Source organism: Aptenodytes patagonicus, chromosome 1 (genome assembly GCF_965638725.1).
Source record: "Aptenodytes patagonicus chromosome 1, bAptPat1.pri.cur, whole genome shotgun sequence".
NCBI classification, from domain to species: Eukaryota; Metazoa; Chordata; class Aves; order Sphenisciformes; family Spheniscidae; genus Aptenodytes; species Aptenodytes patagonicus.
Window position 1 is genome coordinate 202,453,370 of NC_134949.1, and position 19,253 is coordinate 202,472,622.

General features: G+C 38.9%; 1 protein-coding gene across 5 annotated transcripts in view; it reads left to right on the forward strand.

Annotated features, from left to right (window-relative positions):
• N4BP2L2 (NEDD4 binding protein 2 like 2) overlaps positions 1-18,375 on the forward strand; it is a 49,356-nt gene extending 30,981 nt beyond the window's left edge. For 2 of the 5 annotated variants that reach the window (XM_076364274.1, XM_076364275.1), the window contains 5 exons: positions 6,751-8,564; positions 10,827-10,912; positions 11,618-11,663; positions 12,613-12,805; positions 18,190-18,375. In XM_076364274.1, the coding sequence (XP_076220389.1) occupies positions 6,751-8,564; positions 10,827-10,912; positions 11,618-11,663; positions 12,613-12,773 (2,107 nt within the window). In that variant the 3' untranslated portion in view covers positions 12,774-12,805; positions 18,190-18,375. Of the gene's footprint in view, positions 1-1,158; positions 1,236-6,750; positions 8,565-10,826; positions 10,913-11,617; positions 11,664-12,612; positions 12,806-18,189 lie in introns of those variants that run through there. The other 3 variants (XM_076364279.1, XM_076364277.1, XM_076364278.1) reach the window with 3 other exon arrangements.
• The last annotated feature ends 878 nt before the right edge of the window (positions 18,376-19,253 follow it).

Consider the following 19,253-nt stretch of genomic DNA (forward strand, 5'->3'; position numbering starts at 1 on the left):
TCAAATAGTAGGATGATATATCACAATATGTAGTTTTCTTTATTTTCTGGTTAAAATAGTGACTTATTTATTTATTTATTTATTTATTGAGTCGACTCTATAGTGGCCGAAATAAACAATGAGGATATTTTTTAGGAATTAGGATCTGGAAAGTCTGTCTTATTTGTGGACCACATTTTAGGACATGATTTATTTTACAACCTCATGAGAGCCTCAGTAAATCTGCCTTTTCCTCGGTAGAGCTTCTCGAGTGGAATTGCATAAGCACATGCCTGGAAAGCAGTAGATTGTAAGGGAGAGGAACTGAAAAATGGATTGTGAGGTGGCTCACAGAATTTAATTTTTGAACGCAGCTCTTATTCCTCCTAAAATCAAGGATCCACTCAGATTCAATACTGTCTTGTATTTGAACTGATTAGATTATATATACATCATGCAATATGTTATATCTGTAACGGCAACTCTGTTCTTCATTTGGAAAGAAAAAGGTTGAGATTTTTAAGGTAATTACCGTTTGCGTGGTTTTTTTCAATAGGTGTGAATTGGCCATTAGAGAAATGGGCTTTGCGTTTGCGGTGGATAATGTTGTTTGTCTGGTCAGTCGCAGTCTTCACCAGTGTGCTTCACGGCTTTCAACCTGGACCACCAGCTTTGTAAGATGCAGTGCGTAAAGTGTGCTCCGGTGTTGCTGAGAGGAGGGTGCTTAGGATTTAGTGAGAACTGATTGCTTCATGTCCGCATATGCAGTATTCTTGTCCAGAAGTTAATCAAAAACTGAGACTGATCATTGTCTGGGAAGGTGGGATTTTTCTATCCTGTTACAATTTTGAAAGTGTTCCTTAAAATCTCATATAGAAATGTCTTGATATCAATAGAAAACTGAGGAGCACTGCTGCACAGCAGGTTACACCAAACTTTATTAACTAGTAAAAATTTGACTATAGTTCCTCTTTCTCCAAACTACTCAAAGCAGTGTATTTCTTGTCTAGCCTGGATTAATTTCAATCAGGTTGTCTTCATGCTTGAGCTGGTATCATCCAAGTAATAGAACTGATGTCATCAAACTTGACAAGATGATTCATACTGTGTTTCCAGCGCATAACATTGGCATCTGTGTCCGTCATGTTCTCTTCAAAAGACTAAACGTTGACAGAGAGAACTTAAATGAAAATTGATTCTATGAGCCTTCACGGGTGAGAAGGCTGATGATAAAGCTGCAGTTTCTTCTCTGTATTGTGAGTACATCCCCTTAAGATGGATTCAGTTCACTTGTAGCATTTAACTTTGTCCTTTTTTTCTCCTTCTTAACCTGCTTTTTAATATTAAGCTATACTTAATGGTGCAGAGAAATCCAGCCAAACAAAAAAAATGGTGTCTCCTCTCTGTCTGTTAGCATCCATCAGTACCTCTATTACTGATTTTTTTTTTTTTCTTTTCTGCTTAGAATTTTGAATTATGTCAGGCGAGATATTTGTGGCACCTAAATGAGGTTGAAAGCAGCTTTTGAGTTGTTTCACTTGTTCATGGAGTAGATGTTTGATGCTGGACAAAAGTATATTCAGTGTGTATGTACGTATATATCAATCAGTGTATTCAGGATTGATTTCCTTAGTGTTGATCAACATATTCTATGACTAAGGAGACAAAATAGGAGATTGGCTCTTTCGGTCAGAACACATTTATGACTTTCATGAACCAGGCAGGACAAAGATCGGTCAGATCACCCCACCTGAAACTTCTTGTGGAGTGAATAGACTGTTGTTTGAAAACTGAATTGCTGTTACTAGCACCTCAGGAGCTTGGTTTTGTTGGTTGGTTGGTTGGTTGAGTTTTTTATTTGGTTGTTTGTTTTTTTACTTTGAAAAGTAAAGTGGTTGCACTTTGCCATGTATTTGATTAAATGAACAGCTTCTAAAGGTATGCTTTGATCAAACCAATTGTATGCTGTTATCTGTGTACTCTCTAGATCAATGTCTCTTGTGTCTGGACTATAACAGGGCAGCAGTCTGATGGCTGATTATACGTTGCATGGAACTGTATATACATCAATCCTGTAGAAATGATAAAGATTGGAGTAGCTCTTTTGAGCATTGTGATAGAATAGCGTATTTTATGAAAGCAAGTATTTAAATCTCGCCACCACTGGCAATGCTGTTGAGAGACGAAAGAATAATAAATACTGATTTACTTCAGATCGAATCCAGTTAGTAGGATCTTTACTGATTTGGAGTGGGGAGCATTAATTTGCAACACTGTAATGTGTAAACATCTCTTACGAATCATTTATGGTGAACTTCCTTAAGATGGGCTGTGAGGCAACCTAACGTTGCTGCTGAAAGTAGTCACCTTGCTCCCACCAACCACTTCCTTTGTCTTAGCTAGACACTTATTTTACTTCTTGCTTTGGTAAGTTAAATCAGCTCAACAACAAAGCACGTACTTGCTTTCTTTTGATGCTGGCTCAGGCAGGTAAATCCACCCACAAGGAGGGTGGTAGAGCCAGCGAAAGACAGGTAGTGGAAGTGCAAGGGCAACAGCTGGAACAAAGTAGGAACGGGTGACTAAGACTGTTTCTTCAGCAGCAATAAAGTGCGAAGTTGGATGCTCAGCTGTTTAATGGAATTTCACCTTTCAGGAAGCCCAATAATGCTGACAAGTTGTTTTGCATGTGTTTTTTTCCAATTGCTTGATCACCTGATACCAATATTCCATTTGGTTTTGAGGAACTGGATCTTTATCACCCATTTCAGTATTAAATGCAAGATAGGTAACAAAAAGGCTGGTACCATGACTTTTTTTTGTTATTCCAAAATTATAACTTCAATTTCTGTTTGTTGCTGAAGTAAAGTTAGGTCACAAGGAATTCAGCAATGCACTTGGACTTACCAGGTGGAGAAAGTGAAGTGTATCCCAGGAAACGCCATTTTATGTAGGCAGCTCTACTATAATTTTGATGTTGAAAACCCACTCCGGAGACTTTGGAGATTAATGATAATATACATTTCTGGAAGAGCATGTACCTCATTGCTAAATGTCATATAGAATTGCTTTTTAAATTTATCGGTTCCTCTATATTTCATTACAGCAATGACTGCAGGCATTTTTTTATATCAAGCAGACATCAGCTTAGATGTATGCTAGAGCTGAAGTTTGTATAACTGCAACTAACTCTCTTCTGGTTTTGCCATTTTCCAGCAAAATGTGACTAACTTCATTAGATTATTTACTTTGCATGTTCTGCCTTGGCAATCATGAATGTGCATTTGTTTCTCCAGTAAAGAGCGTCATCTGAGCACTGACTCAGTTAAGCTGGGCAGGGCTATTTTGAGCAGTAGGTAACAACCTTGAAGTCACATGTAACAGAGTTATGGCAAAAAGCTTTTAATATTGTCTAAATGGTAGGCTGAGAAATTTTGAAGTGGTGTTACCGAAAAGGAATTCCTGTTTCAACAAAAATACTATTACATTTTTTCAGGTCTGTTTATTACTAACCAGGTTTTTTTAATGCATAATATATAGCAACATTTAAGTATCAACTGAAACGGCACCTTTTTTCTTTTCCCTTTTGTGTGTGTTGTATGTGTTTAAAAACAACTCACTGGCAAATGCCTCTATAAAGAAGAGAAGTCTATCTCCATGCTGGTTCTTGAATTTTCTCAATGTTTGTGTGCCATATGGTTTTACAATAAGGAAAACTCAAAAGGCATGTAGGTGGACTAAAAGAGGAGGAACTAAGATAAAACTAAAGAAAACTAGCAGACAATTTGCTTCATTAAATGCAAAAACCTTAACATGGTACTGGGTATACCCCAAACAGGAAATTTTTAGCTGTGCCATCATAGTGAATTAGAGTGTGTCTTTGGGGTAGTATTTTCTTAGAATCAGTTGGAAAACAGAAGTTGCCTGGAAAAGTGAAGAATAATAAATTTTATTATTCTGCATTTAGTAGTTCATCACTTCCCTTTTTGCTTTAGTCCTTTCTTCAGGAAATCCAAACCTTTAGAAAACTAATTTCGCTGAACTGCTATAAAGCCTCCCTGTTTCCAAGGCATCGAAATGACATTGTTGTATTTATTATGAACTGTTGAATGTCGCTATTGAAGGTCATATCCAGGTATGCTAAATCATAAACCTGGACCAACATTTGCATTTGTTATTATTTTGACATGCGACAATTTCAATGCAATAATAGCTGTTAGTTTCTCTGGATCATCCAGGTTCTTCTTCTCCCCATTATTTGGTGGATGTATTTCTGCTGTTCTTGCATTCTAAAGTGAATCCTGTCCAGTGTGGTTTTCCTTCCTGATTCAGAATTAATGGTGAGGAGAGGAAATAAATGTGCTGACCTCTGAGACTTTTTTTTCCCCCCTCGTTTTACAAAGTTCTACAATACCTTTTGGTGTGGCATGCTAGCCTAAGAAAGTTTCTGTCAGCATTGTCCCGAAAGCGTTGTCAGGAGTTAGGCATCAGGAACATACTTGAATCAGTATTACTAAGTTCACTTCCATCAGCAGCCGTGCAAATTCACATCTGGGAGAAGTTAGTGGTAAGCAAGAGCATAGCTACAATACCAAAATTGGAGAAGTCTGTTCCTTTCCTGTGCCGGTGCTGACATTGGCCATTTGGTTGTCATTTCTGCAGAGTTGTTATGGCAGCACAAGGGCCTTTCGGTACAATACTAAATTCTTCTTGGAATTGGTGCACGGGCCTGATGTTTTATTCCCCACTCTGTTAAAAACTAATAAAAATGGGACATTATTTTCTGTTTCACTGGGAAGGGGTTTTATGCTTCTGAAAACTTCAGAGAATTTCCTCCTCTAAAAACACTTTCAAGTCATGAATTTTCATCACCAAAGAAGAAAGTTAATGTCAGGATTTAAGACATAATCTATGATTAGTGTATGATTTCGGCAAATCTGGGTTATGTGTAAGAAAGTAATCTCTCCAACTACCATGGCAGATGCTTCACTTTTATATCATTTAATTCAATAGACAAATAAGATCTATTCAATCCTAAAAATTTGTCTGGCATCCCATGTCTCTTTTTGGGGGAGACAGGAGGCGTGTTGCTGATTAGGGAACATATTTGTGAACAGAATTTGGGGTGGAATTTGTCTTGGCTAACTTCAAGCATCTACAGTATAGACATATGCACTTAAACCATAGGGCGCTGTATTGAAAGTACACTGATTTGGAAAAGGGGAAGTCAGTTTTTATTATTCAGAGGGAAGCACCATGTGGACTTAAATGCCAAAATTTGAAGGAAATCCCATTTCTTAGTAGGATGTCTCATCTGGATGCCTTTATAGGGCAATTAAATTTGTGTGCTTTCCAACAAGATCTTTTCGCAGATGCGTAGTGCTTGTTGCAGCAATATCAAGGCACCAAGACTTTTGAATCCTGTTCCAGTCAAGTGATTTTGTGGCTATACTGAGGCCAAGAAGGCTGCTGAGGTGCTTCACACTCACATAATTAGGAGGGTTTACTTTGTAGAGTTCAAATTAGAAAGAATTTATGAGACTAACAATAAATAAATTTAAGAATGAATAAAGGGTAAGGGTAGGTTTCCATAGGTGACCTTTAGGTCCCAGGTTGCCTACTAGTGCCTCTGGCTTTCCCTCTGCATGCACAGTCACCCCTTTTTTTTTTTTTTTTTTTTTTTTAAGTTCTCTCTTAAGAATTTCAGAATACAGCACTTAAAACAGTTTGTTACATATGATTCCCGGAAAATAACTAATTTTACCCTATAATTCTTCCAGCTACTGCTTTGTTTGCTTTAGTGTGTTGTGTGAAGTACCATCCTGAACAAAGAGTTACAGAAAAGCGAAGAATTACATAAAAGGAGCAGATCCTTGATATGAAGATTTATCAGTCAAACTTAGCTTTGAAAATCTTATCTCTCTCTGAAGAGTTGCATAGGGAGAAGTTAGATTTCTGGACTAGGTTTTTCTCACGTGTGTTCATTTCAGGGTTAGCTGGCTGACGGGCTAACATCAAAATTTCAGAGAAGTCACTGTTAGAGCTGCTATCTGTTAAATTCAATGAGAAATGCAGACAAAAAAAATCAGACGTTCTGAAAAGAGCTACAAAATTAATTGTAAATAACTGCCTACAGCTGTGTTAATTTTTCTGTAGTATATTATTTTGTTGCTAATAAAATATTAAATATTTTTTCCAAATACATATGCGTCCACACATAATATACTGAGCAGTAAATATCACAGTTGCTGTAGTCACTGTACCTTTACATTATTCAGATTTTTGGTTAGTATGTTTTGAATTTGAGTCCAGCTTATCTACGTATAGCCCATTTAATCTTAAGGGATGAAATTTTCTAACTACGTCCTCCACTTAGTACCTTTCTGCTCAGCATGACATTTAATGAAATTTCAGAATAGCAGTAGCTCTTTAGTATCTATTATTCAAACATCATTTAGAAAGACATCCAGAAACATGTTGTTTGGTCTTGCAATGATTTGTGATACTTTTTGTAAAACTAAGTTAATGAGATGGCAGCTATGTTTATTTAAATTGGTTTAAAATGTTCAAGATTTGTTCTGAATTGTAAGGTGTACATTTATTTAATCAGTAGAAGGTTTTATTTGAGATTATTTAGCAAAGCTGATGGTCTGTGTTTGATCATCATATTAACATAAAGTACCTATTCTTCAAATTGAACACCACGAATACATTATTACTGAAATTTATTTTTATTTTTATTTTACTTTTTTTTTTATTATTTTCACACAGGGAGACGTTTTTAAAGAAGAACCCTGGGCACCTGTTGACAAAAGCAAAGCAGAGGAAAAAGCGAAGAAGAAACAAAAAAATGAAAGGCAATCATACAGAAATGATGAAGAAGAAGTTAGGCAGAGCAGCTCATCATCCAGTTCCAGATGACCAGGACACATCAGAAAGTGAAGAGGATGATTCAGAAGAAGAAAACAGCAAATCATTGTGTACATTCAGTGAAGGTCCAGAGGATCCAGTAACAGTTTGTGAAGAGCAGCCTAATGGTGATGATGAAAGCCTAAAAGAAGCTGCAGTGGTTTCAAGAGAAACGTTTCCCGTTGCTGTGTCTGAGGTCTCAACGATGTTGAACAGTGCATTGAAAAATGAATTGCCTGTAGAAAGCGACAGTTCACTTCTGATAGATGTAAAACCTTTTTCTACTGAAGACCTAACCAAAAATGCATTTGATGATGAGGAAACAAATGAAAGGCACAAAGAAAATCTTTGCAGAAGCAGTTTCCTAAAAATAAGCAATGATAAAAATTCCATCCAGGAAACAGAAGGCATCTCTGGAGATTATAACACGCCACTGTTAAGCATGGAAAACAAACTTGGATCATATCAAATTACATGTGAACCTGACATGGAAGCTAAGCTGTTAAGTTTAAATGGTGAAGAAAAAGAAATCTCTCAGTGTTACAATTCAATCCTACGTGATAACGTGCGTGATAATAACACGGAGGACAAAGGTGCATTAAAAGCAGAAGAGAATAGCTCCAATGCCTGGGCTTTTTTTTCAATTAGTTTACCTACTGAGGAATTGCAGCTGGACTTTGATACACAAGTTTCTCTCTCTTCTTGGTCTGAGGATAAATTTGTAAGTGAACAAAGACCCCCAAAAATAAGGAAACCTAAACAGACTCATATGAGCAGTTCAACACAGCTAAATTGCTATCGGTCAAATGAAGGATTGGTAAAGGAAAACCATCAGGTAACAGTAACTGAGGAAGCTGGTCATATAATAAGCGATGGTCTATCGGCATCTCCAGCTGGTGAAGTGCACCTTGATTTCCTTGTGGAAGCCAGGGCCACCTTCGTGCAGTGTTCGAGTGAAGTAAATGTTCCAAGAAATGATGCTGCACCAATTACATCAAAGAGGAAAAGGTACAGAAGAATTGTCAACTTGGCACCGAAGTTTAATCTACCACGACAGATTGCTGGTAGTACAGAGGGAGGAAAGGAAGTCCCAAGAAAAGATGATGTTCCCCCAAAAAGTGTTTTAGAAGTGGAGCAAAAGAGTTTTCTAAGCAAGGACTGTGGAGAGGAATGTGAGCAGAACCGTGCATTGCAGGAATATTCTGCACCTTACAGTGGCACCGAGGCAACCTATTCCTTACCCACCCCGGATGCAGATGCTCTGTTACATGATACTTCTTACATTCATTCGGGACAATCTTCTCCTATGCCAAAATATTCCTGCAGGGTTTGTGTCATTTCCAGGACGAAGGAGGAGCAAGCTAGAACTCTTAAGCAACAACAGGTAGTTGATAAAAAAGAGGGCGAGAGTGAACAAGTTTCTTCAGAGGTGACAAATAGCCAACCAGATATTTTGTCTTCTGTTAAAGTTGTTTCTGAATATCCAGAAGATTCTAGTATATTGACAAGCTGCGGTGAAAATGTGCACGAAGCAGATGACCCTGAGCCAGCAGAGGCCTCACAACATGAAGATAATCCAGATGTGAATAAGAAATATAGTTTTCTGGGACTTCCCTTATCATTAGGATTTGCTTTTCAACTTGTGCAGCTCTTTGGTTCTCCAGGTCTTCCACTGGGTAATACTCTTCTTACTACTCCTATGTAAAAAACCAACCAAAAAAAAAAGAACCACAACACCCCCAAAACCCAAAACAAACAACCACCAGAATACCCCCCAAAAAACAAAACAAACAAAAAACCCCAAATCCCTATGATTAAATACTCAGGTTTATTTCAGCTACCAATTAATCAAATATTAATTCTATTGAAAGGAATCACTGCTGCTTTGGTCTTTTTTTTTCCCTTTTTTTTTTTTTTACCTAAAATCTTCACTAAATGAAAACATGGTACAAAATATGTGCTCTTATGTAAAGGTGGCATGTTTGGTTTTATATTCCACCTGGTTAATATAGTAGCATTCCTTTTTCTTTATTTAATAATTTTTTCATAGACCCTTATGTGGCTTAGATACTGTTGAAAAACTTTCCTAGAATCTAAGTTGAAAATCAAATTACAAGATGCATTTTCTGATAGTGCATACCTTTTTAATCATGCATGATTAAAAAGTGTCACAGTTGTATACTTGCCTTCCAGAGCTCCAATTGTCATATTTTTGTACTTTCAGTTTACTCATTTTGAGTTAGCGGTTAGAAGTATGATGATCAGTCCTTGAAGGAGTTGTGTGTGGCAACCATGATTTCCAAATTTACTGCAAGCTAACGTAATTGTACAGAGCTGTAGCCAGCAACAACTACAGACATTTGATTGGAAATCATCCTAGGACATGTTGCTGTGTACGTCCCTGCTGAGAGCCCCATTCCCTGTGCATAAAGTTCTGCAACTTCTTTGGTCCAAATTTAGCCTGTAGAAAAACAGTAACTTTGACTTGGCCAACTAATAGGAGTAAAAAACACAGACCATTTTTTCAGCATGTAGACCTTTACACCTGTTTGTTTCAGTAGAATTTAAAGTTAAGCATGTATTTTAAGATGACAACTGAGGAGCGACTTATGTCTGTTTATCTGCCCAAACTGCCCTTCGGATTCTTTATTTTTATTGCAAAAGTTGATGGCAATGCTGCCTGCCAGAACAGCGATGCCAAACCACTGGCAGCATACTAGGCTTGGTACCAGTACATGTGGTGTGGTCCCCGGAGGACCTGCAGTGCTGCTGTATCTAAATCTGGCACCACACACCTAAGGATTTGCCATCTAGAGCTAAAAGAGAGCAGGGAAGTGCTGCTCGTGTCCTCAACTATTACATATAAAACATTCTTCTGCAAACTTGGTGAGTCTTCATACCTGTGATCTTAAATTTCACCATCTAAGAGGGAGCGGAGTTGGCCATGACTTGAAAACAGGGATCTGCTGGGAAAAAACAAGAACAGGCATTCAGAAACTCGACAGATTAGTGAACCAAATGTTGTTTTTCTCTGAGTCAGTAACAGATGAAATTCTCTGGTGTTTAGATGAGTTTCCTCTGGAAACAACCTTTAAGAAATACAAACCCACCCCAATATCTCTCTGAAGCCCTGCCAGCTTGTGATTGCTGTTTGGTGGGGTTTTCCGTCAAAATTGTGCATGCTATCTGCAGAAGGTTGGCCACATTCTTATTTGACTGTAATTTTCCTACAACTTTAAAAATTCTTGTGCTTTTTTGTGGCCTATTGATAGGCTACTATTTATTCATGTACAGATTTAAGCTGTAGTATTTTACAACACTGGCAATTGCAGTCAATTTTTATGGAAAATATTTTGAGGGGGAAATTTTTTGTAAATAAATGTCTTTGGTTATTTATAAATTGAAGATTTAGTTGACTGAATTGCTTGTATGATTCTCATATAACCATAGAATATATTTTTAGACTGTTTTCCTACAAAGAATCTCTTTTCAGCTTCTTAAACTGCTAGAGTTAAAACATTTTAGAAAGTAATTTCTTTAGCGACATTGCACAAATTCCTACAATTAAGCATTTTTAAATTTTAAGTTTGTTACTTAAGTTGCATTTTGTTTAATTTATGGGCTGAAAACTTTCTGGTTTTCTTGTTTGTGCCTAGTTTCAGGGAAGTCTGTCGGGGAAATGAAAGTATGGTAGGAAAGCCTTTGCCTAGAAAAAAGAAACCAAAACCAAATCTCCTTCGGGCCCCTCCTCCCCCTCCTGTGCACTGGCCTTAGAGTCTAGAAAACCTAAATTCTGACTTTGCTGCTGCTCATCTAAATATCTGCTGATTTTAAAAAAGGTCTATATATATAATGTGTGCAAAAATTGTAATTCAGTGGTATATTTTGGCTGTGGAGAGATCTGAACACTCAACTGCAAAAAATATTTTCTTCTGCAGAGTCCTTGTTGCCAGATGATTATATAGTTCCTCTTGACTGGAAAGTTTCAAAGATGATCTATTTACTGTGGAAGACCTCTGTGGAGGTACGAACTTAGGGGATTTTGGAAGGCTTTCCAATATTCCAGGTGTAAAGAGGAATCCTTCAGTTCATAAGCAAGATGATGTCCTTTGCTCGTAAATTTGCTTTGTTTTTTTAATACCCACAATGAGGAGATGGATGTTTTATGTAGTCTTCTGAATATTTCCATAACCAGCTCCAGGCCATGGTAGGATTCAGGTTTTGAAAGATCAGCTTGAGAAATGTATACAAAGTAGTTGAAGGAGAAAAAAACCCGACCTTTTCCTTGATACTTGTGTTCTGATCTGGCCTATGTTCTTTAAGTACAACCTACCATCATCTAGTTGTTTTCCGTCTTACGGTTTTCTCCCATCATCTGAGCAAATTTCATCTTCCGCTAACAGTAGCTTCTTCACAGCTACTTCTACAAAGAGTTGTAGCAGAGAAGTTATTCTGAGTGACTGATGGCAACTTAATTCTCCTCCTCTAGTTAGAAAGTGTTACCTTACAAATTACTTTTTTGCTACTTCCCACTGTGGCTGTTGCTTTGCGAAGGTTTGTTTTTAAGGAGCACTGTAGTAGTGTCTGGTACTGGAAATGAGGAAAATACTGTAAATACAATGAAATAGTAACTATAAAATAGAGCATGGACCTTGTTCTTTCCCAAAATATGAAAATCTCTTGTCACATACTTTCTTTTTTTTCTCTGGACTATTATTATCTGTTTTAGGAGAAACAAAAAACAAATGGATTGCCGAATGGAAACGCCTTGGCTGGTAAGTGTATTCTGTGATACAAAAACTGTATAAAATATTTCTTGTTCAGAAGAGAAAATAGTTAATGCTGAAGTGCGTTGAAGGTTTTCAGCACAAATGAGTGATAATGCTCCTCTTCGTGCAAAAGCACTAGGATGTGATAAATGAATTTGTGCTTCTGTTGATTGTGTACATAGTATGGCAGAGCTACGGTTGCTGTGAATCATCACTTTGTATTTCCTGATGCAAGTGCTGAAATTCTTTGCCTTTTAAAGTTTCCCATATTGAATTAATCCAATGCTTAGCTCAAGTTTACCCGATTCCAGATCGGAAGGACATTTATCATGAAAAAGTCTTTCTTTAGACTTTATTTCTCTGAAAAGTTGAGCGTCTTCAACTTAATGAAACTTATTGGTCACTAAAGATTGCCAGCATACTAATAGGTCAGGCTCTGGAGCAGCAAGAGGTGTCGGTCCATGGGAAGCTCTGGATTTCTGCATGCGTTAATTCCTGCCCTGTGTAGGTTATGGGATAAAGTTGCTGGTTGTCTTTTTCCATGATTTCCATATTAGTGTAGCATAATTTCGCAAGTTGCATAATATGAGATAACAAATACACAATAGTAGCTCCCTGGAAGCTGATAGGATTTGAAAATAGGAAAATTTCTCTCTGAAATAGGAGAGAAGTTTCTCCTTTTTAAAAAAGAGAAAAGGACGCTCTAGGAGAGCTAAGAGGAAGCATAAGAGTAGCTATATGCACTCACTCACTCACTCTTTCCCTGTCAGAGACAAATCTGAAAAACAATTTATTTTGTAGTTTGTTTAGGAGGCAAAATCAGGAGTATTTTGATGAAATGAAAGCTTGTTCTAGAAATACTCTATTCTGAGCTAATATAAATGACAGACTATATAAGATAATTTGATCATTTCAGATGGTTTTGGCTGCAGTTTGTAACTTGTTTATTTTTTAGATGATAGTATTAATTTTGAAGATCTAAATAAAAATGTCCAAGAGAACCAAGACTCTTCTGAAACACTTCCAGAAATGGAGCTGTTTCAAGGGGTGAGAGAGGAGAACATCATGACCTATGCTAGTGCTGGCTGTCTGGATGCTGAGTTTCATCAGTCATGATTGACCATCTTAAGTTCTGCATGAAGGAAAAGGTAATCGCACTTGTGAATGTGTTTCATTCTCAGCATAAGAAAGACAGGGACCTGTTGGAGCGGGTCCAGAAGAAGGCCATGAAAGTGGTCAGGGGGATGGAACACCTCTCCTACGAGGAAAGGCTGAGAGAGTTGGGGTTGTTCAGCCTGGAGAAGAGAAGGCTTCAGGGAGACCTTCTTGGAGCCTATCAGTACTTAAAGGGGGCTTATAAAAAAGATGGCGGCAAATTTTTTAGCAGGGCCTGTTGCGACAGGACAAGGGGGAATGGCTTTAAACTAAAGGGGGGTAGATTTAGACTAGATATAAGGAAGAAATTTTTTACGCTGAGGGTGGTGAAGCACCGGCACAGGTTGCCCAGAGAGGTGGTGGCTGCCCCATCCCTGGAAACATTCCAGGTCAGGTTGGACGGGGCTCTGAGCAACCTGATCTAGTTGAAGATGTCCCTGCTTACTGCAGGGGGGGTTGGACTAGATGACCTTCAGAGGTCACTTCCAACCCAAACTATTCTATGATTCTATGATTCTTGTATGATATTTGACCAAACACCTAAAGAACATTGTTTGTTGTAATTTTTAAGGTGCACTTAGTATTACCCAACTAACTTGATTTTTTTCTTCACGTTAGGGATGAGGGTTGTTGTTTTTTAATCCTGAGTTGGGAAAAGAGAAGGGCAGCATTTTGTTATTATTTGTTATTAAAGCCATATTATTTTTTCAAAAAAAATTCTAAAACCTGCCTGATGAAGTGAAAGCGGTAGTCTAGGATGCCGAAGAGCTGGACTTTATTCCCAGTTTAATTACTGCAGTGATGTGTAGTGAGTCATGTCATCTCAGTACTGTTTTCCTCATCTCTTCAGCATGGAGAGCGATGCTGTGTTAAGGGTCTAACTATGAAGAGCATTGTCTGAACAATAAAACAACATTTCACTAAGTTATGAAAACATGTGGCAGTTCTGCTTTTCAGTAGAGCATCAGCAGCAGGAGGTCGCAATAGGACTCCATATATTGAAGTGTTAATTTTTCATGAACGTTTTCATTTGGTATGACAAAGTGTGCTACTGAGTATTAGAAAGTACTCTATCGTGTTCATGCTTATCTTGTGAATTTTTGAACCCTTTGGTAACTTGGCAAAGTTTCTTCAGTTTGTTTATGAGAGATATTTTAGGTAGAGTATGATAAGAAGGAAGGACTTTTGAATCCAGCTGGAAAACACTAGCTTAACTTCCATATCATTTTCCATCAGTTGTTCTTTCCAAAGTGGAAAATGCATTAATCTGTAGTTTTAAAATAAGGAAACTGAGGTACATAGAATAACTTGCACCATGGGCAAATTGAGCCAGAAAAAAAATTCCAGATCCTGAGGCTTAAATTGTTCCCAACCAGACCTCACAGGACTGCTGGAATATCATCCACGTGGGGTCTGGCCAGGGGTCTGTGTCACCCGGCATCCTGTGCCTGACGTGAGCACGAGTCGATGGCTGGAGGAGGAGTCAAAGAGGTAGACGTGTGCTGTGCTGGGACAGTTATAAATGCAGAAGTTGATGTTTTAGAAGGTTTCTTAATTTTCACAGTGGAGGTTCATGACAGAAGCAAAGTAGTTGAATAGTTTGGGTTGGAATTGAAACCTCTTGAATGGGTGTTGATTTGATTATATGCATTTTTATAGCATTGATGACAAAAATGACGTTGCAGGTCATTTGCCGATTAGCCTGTACCAACTACCGATGTAGGAAGGTGAGGGGAATCTCTCTGAACCACATAGTACAGACAGCACTGATCTCACAAGGTGCTGTCAGCACAGATTATTAATAAAATCAAGAACATCTGGTAGCAGTATTGTCCTCTTACATAATCAAATACTAAAATATTTGGTAAGCAATAAGCAAAATAAAAAAATATTTTCACCAAATACTTAGCCCTATGTCAGCCACAAATTTTCGTAAGTTACTTATTTATAATATTGCAAATGTGAACACTCCACAGGCAAGATTTTTGCTTATGATACTGACTGGCCGTCTCAGTGTGGATTCGTAACCTAAGCTACAACCCAGAAATGTCCAGGTTTATTGATTAAAATGTTTTTATGCTAAAGAAAAACTTGGAGAGCTCTGCTCTCTTCCTCGAAAAAATTGTGATCAACCTGGAAATTTTTTTTTTTTCTTTGCATACGTCAAGAAAGGAAAGACATATGTTAGCAGAGTGTTCTGCCTTATTGTCGATACCTTTATCTGGTTGCTGAATCCAACAAACTGTTTTTTTCTGTTAGATTTACACCCTTTGTCTCTCTGCCATACTACTCCCAAAATTGTTTCAGCCTTCCTCTTCTGCTTGTCGTGAGCGCAGCAGAAGCGATCTACAGCCCTGCGTGTTTGTGAGCCAGCCACTGACTGCTGGTCTGAAACAAAACGTCATTAAATCCCAGTTTGTAACGTGCCCTTGCAGTCTAATACTCTACTGTGCTGGCTTATGTTAGTTCTAGGGAATATAGAATTAAAGCAATGCGTACTGTGCCATGAAAGAAGACTGCCAATCAGTGTTTGGTTTTAAAAAAAATAAAAAAATAAGGCATTGTGCACTCTGCGCAGAAGGACTTGGTCACGAAGATCTGTGCTGAGGTGGCATGGTTAAGTTGGAGGTCCCTGCTGGCAGATGAAACTTATGTAACGGTTGATTGCCCTGGTCCTGGCCGCATGGTCCCCTCCTCCTTGCAGCAGCTTCGGTGCTCAGCAAAGCCTTTGACTTGGGAATGCGAAGCTGGTTAGGGCTTTGTATTGGGAGGAGGAGGGAAGTCAGTCGGGGATTTTTGTGGTTTTTTTGTTTTGTTTTTTTTTTAGTTCAACATCTGAAATGAGTCAGGGAAAGTCCCGATGGCTGTTGGTGGGAGAGGAGGAGACACCAGAGGTCGGATGGGTTTAGGTTGCTCTGGAGCTGCAGTCTGCTGCCTCGGGCTGAGCCGGTGTGATGGCTCGCCGCTGGCAAAAGCGGGAAGTGCCCTTCCTCCCAGCCCTGCTCCAGTTATCAGCTCCGGCACTCGCTGGCTGACATAAAGGCTATAATTTAACTTGCTATAACTCCATAGCAAACAAACGGATAGTTTTCTGGTGGGCTAGCGAATTTAGATAAGCTTGCGTAAGGTCCAACTCAGTGCCGAAGCTGGGGCCAGGGAGCAGATGGGGCTGTGCTGGTGCAGACGCGAGGGGGAGGACGTGAGGGGCTTCCTGCCTGGGTGGCAGTCAGCTCTGATACCAGGGGGCCACATATTGTGCAACCATACCTTCAGATGAAAGGCTGCTTTTAAGCTTATACAAATGTTAGGATGTCAAATTTTTTTTTTAAAAAGTATGTGAAAAGCAAAAAGCATCTCTTAGGGTTTTCAGTCGACTCGTGCTCCCTGTCAGGCACAGGATACCGGGTAACAGACCCCTGGCCAGACCCCACGTGGGTATTCTAGCGGTCCTGTGAGGTCTGGATGTGTAAGCCCTGTAAAAGGCAGGTTGAGTTTTTCTGGTCAATGGTGCCACTGATTTTGAGGGATAAGGTCATCTTTCCTCACCACAAAATCATTCTTTTCCGTTGCTGATTAAAGCAGACTTGCCAAGAATGATGTCCTGGAGTGGTTGTAAAACTGCTAAAGTGAACAACTATAAATGTTGAAATGAATTTGATTTCATCAAATGTCAGGGGGAAAAAAAAGTAAGAAAACTGAGGCATTCCTACTGAAGCTTTTTAAATCATAGAAAATAAATGGAGAGCTAATACGATAATGTCAGTCTCTTTAGATTTGAGAGTAAACTAAGCAATACTGGCCAAGTGCAACTTCATCTGTTAGCTTCATGCTTCTGTATTCATGTTGTGAAAGGGTGTTTTTATTCAAATGGAAGAGTGAGCAGTGGTGGTGTTCCTCTGTGAAAACACAGGGTTAATCTCAAGTTGTTGCGAAAGCTCCTTATTGCAGCATTGGCAGCACATCATTATTTGTTGTGGAGGTTAAGCAAGAGATCCCAAACTAAAAAATGCTGAGATCAGTGAAAACAGCATTGTTTCAGTGCCTAGAAGTTCTCCTTAGACCAGGACTCCTGAGTGCCAGATGCTTTGCAAATGTAGAACAAGATGACAAAACCCAGTGTCGGTTTAAGTATTTATCTGCAGGACTACTGCAAAATAAAAGCTGGCATGTCTGGTTTTGAAGCGTAGCCGTCACTTTGCAGTAACTCCCTGCAGGAACACTTCCTCTGCGACAGCCCTGTAGGGTCATGGTTTTGAGGAGACAAATCTCTTGATGACATGCGTTATCGCTCCTCCTTTCCCTGGCTGTGCTATTCCTGTCGCTTCCCTTTGCTGGATGCAACGCTTCCGCAGCCAGAGAGCGAGGCAGTCCAGCTCTATCATCCAATGCATGAAGACGTCCAAAAAGTTTTCAGTCTGGACCATTGAGCTGAAACAAATTGTCCTAGAGCCATGCGACCAGCAGGACACGGGCAAAGGAGCAGGAACATATCTGGGACAGGCAGGACCATCTTTTGGCTAGCGTGAAAAAAAAAAATCTAAAAGATACAAAGCAAACCAAAGCAGTCTTCCAGTAGCGCCACAGAAAGTATCATCCCATGGCCAAACCTCTTCCAGTTGCTACTTTGATACGATAATTAAAAAAAAAGATTTTCTCTATCCTTTGACATTTAACCACTAATTTTAAACAAAAAGAAGCAAGAAAAATTGTACAGAATTATGACCAGAAAACCTCACCTGCCTTTTACAGTGCTTACCAGGAAAACCTGGCCTAAAATTTACTTAAGCAGGGAGTATAATTACCAGGGGGAATAAGAGCTGCCCAGAACAGTGTTTCTGGAGCTCTCAGAAAAGAGTAACCATCAGGTTGTGCTGGTGCCTCACATGAACTCTGTAATTTGGAGGCCAGCGGGGTCCTGAGTGAATGTAACAGGGGGAAAAATTCGCAACATAACAAAACAATGACGAGATGTAGCTATGCTATAGTAGTATGGGTTGAATGGCTATTCATTATATAGTGTTTGTGACGTGTAGGGGAAAAAAATTTCCCCTGTGTTACTCTTCTCCTTATTTTTCAGCTTTGAGATTGCTAGGTCCTTACTGTCTCTAGTTTTGACATCCAAGTTTTCTTCTCTTCCTTTTCCATTCTCCTTGCATTTTTTATTTTTCCTTTGCTTTCCATCATCTGCTTCCTCTCCATTCTTTTTAACTTTTTAAAGGAATAACCAACAGCTGAGTATGAGAAAGACAGACACTTTTAAAAATATCAGACAGGTGAACTCTTCTCGGTCTGAGGGTCGGATTTGCAACCATTAAAGCCTTTCTACAGTCTGTGCTGTTGTGGTATTTCAGCAGAATCTCTTATTTTTTTATTTCAGAAACTTCTCACTTTGATTCCACCATGGAAGGACTTCAGCTGGCCACCAATGATTTGAAACGTGAGGAATAACCTGGAAGAAAGTAACCACTGTAGATTTTTGGTGTGAATCTTCAGCCATCTTTCCCCCCACAGCCCCCCAGTATCAACCTCTCTGTCCACATAATAAAAATCAAAATTGAGATAACTGTTGTGTGTGGCAAAAGGTCACTTTCTGAAGCCGTTTGGGATTTATACCTTCTCAGTACATCCTCGAGTGTGGTACAAAGAGATTGAGAGCGGAGACCAGTAAGCAGAAAGGAGGTGTCTGTCGGCATGAGGTGTGAGCTTCAGGCTCTGGTATTTAATTCACTTGTATCAGGATGCCAGATGTTGCCACATGACCTGGCAGTGCTGCCTACCTGCAGGGCAAAGTGCCTGTTTTTCTGTTGTTAATTAGGTGTCTTACCCTACTTCTGCCTGCTCTTACCTTTCATCCTGTCACTCATAATCACATCCCAATCTCTTTACAATGTCAAGTGGAATAAGTCTTCATCAGTCGCTCCTATTCTTTCATCCAGAGATGCACAACTTACCTTGTTTTCTCCTGAAACCAGGCTTAATGCTTCCCTCTGACTAGACTCGTTGGGGACTATAGAAATAAGGAGAAAATTTCACTATAGACCTGATTCAAACACACTGGAGGAAAGATGCGTGTGGTTTGTAGTAGACTGATAAGACCTATAACTAACATTGGTAATCAGTGATTTGATGTTTCTGTTAGTGGTATTCCTTTTTCCATTTTTTACTTAAAATTCTTATGATATGAGGAGAAATTTAAGCTAAGAGCAGTTGTTTCCTTTTTTTCCTTTTTTCCTTTTTTTTTTTTTTTTAAATATTGGGGTTTTCCTTCAAAATTAAGTGTGATGTTTATTCCTCAACTAGAACAGTAACCTTACCGGTAACAACTCCATTACTGAGGAAATTATCCCAGCAACACAAGTGGAGTGTTGATTTCCTGGGGCAGACGAGCAGCAGAAATTAATAAAATCTTAACAGTAAAAATCTAAAATTTTGCTCATATAA